Here is a 396-nt window from a genome sequence, read left to right as displayed (position 1 = left end):
CGGGGAGCCCCCCGGCGTGCGCAGCAACCTGCTGCTGCCCTACGAGGAGGCTGGAGGGCAGGGGGTCCTGCTGGCCGGCTGGACCCAGAAGGACGGCACCTCCAGCCTACCGGCAGCGCCTGAACCGCAGCGAGGTGGTCAGCTGCCTGCCCGACGGCTCCACCGCCGGCGTCGTCTTCCAGCTGGCCGGAGCGTGGTACCTGGCCGTGGCGGCCCCCTACCCGGCGGGGCCCCACGGGGACGGGCTGTGAGCCCTCCCAGTCGGACGAGGCGACTGTCATCACGGTGCGCAGCATGGACAACCTGGAGTCCAAGGAGGAGCTGGGCATCATCAAGCGCAAGGAGGAGCCTTTGCACTTTGTCGATGCGCTCCAATGGAGGGATACCCTCTTCTTT

At 69.2% G+C, this 396-nt stretch overlaps 1 protein-coding gene across 1 annotated transcript in view; it reads left to right on the top strand.

The window, feature by feature from the left end:
- Positions 1–10: 10 nt before the first annotated feature.
- Positions 11–396, top strand: part of PLXNC1 (plexin C1) — a gene marked incomplete at its 5' end in the record, with an annotated part of 68,596 nt that continues 68,210 nt past the window's right edge. Inside the window, one exon of the mRNA XM_010085638.1 lies at positions 11–285. Within this exon, the coding sequence (XP_010083940.1) occupies positions 11–285 (275 nt within the window). The remainder of the gene's footprint in view (positions 286–396) is intronic.

The sequence above is a fragment of the Pterocles gutturalis genome, unplaced genomic scaffold (assembly GCF_000699245.1).
Source record: "Pterocles gutturalis isolate BGI_N339 unplaced genomic scaffold, ASM69924v1 scaffold16090, whole genome shotgun sequence".
Classification (NCBI taxonomy): Eukaryota; Metazoa; Chordata; class Aves; order Pterocliformes; family Pteroclidae; genus Pterocles; species Pterocles gutturalis.
Note: the sequence above shows the minus strand (reverse complement) of the source record. Positions and strands in the feature narration are given on the sequence as shown.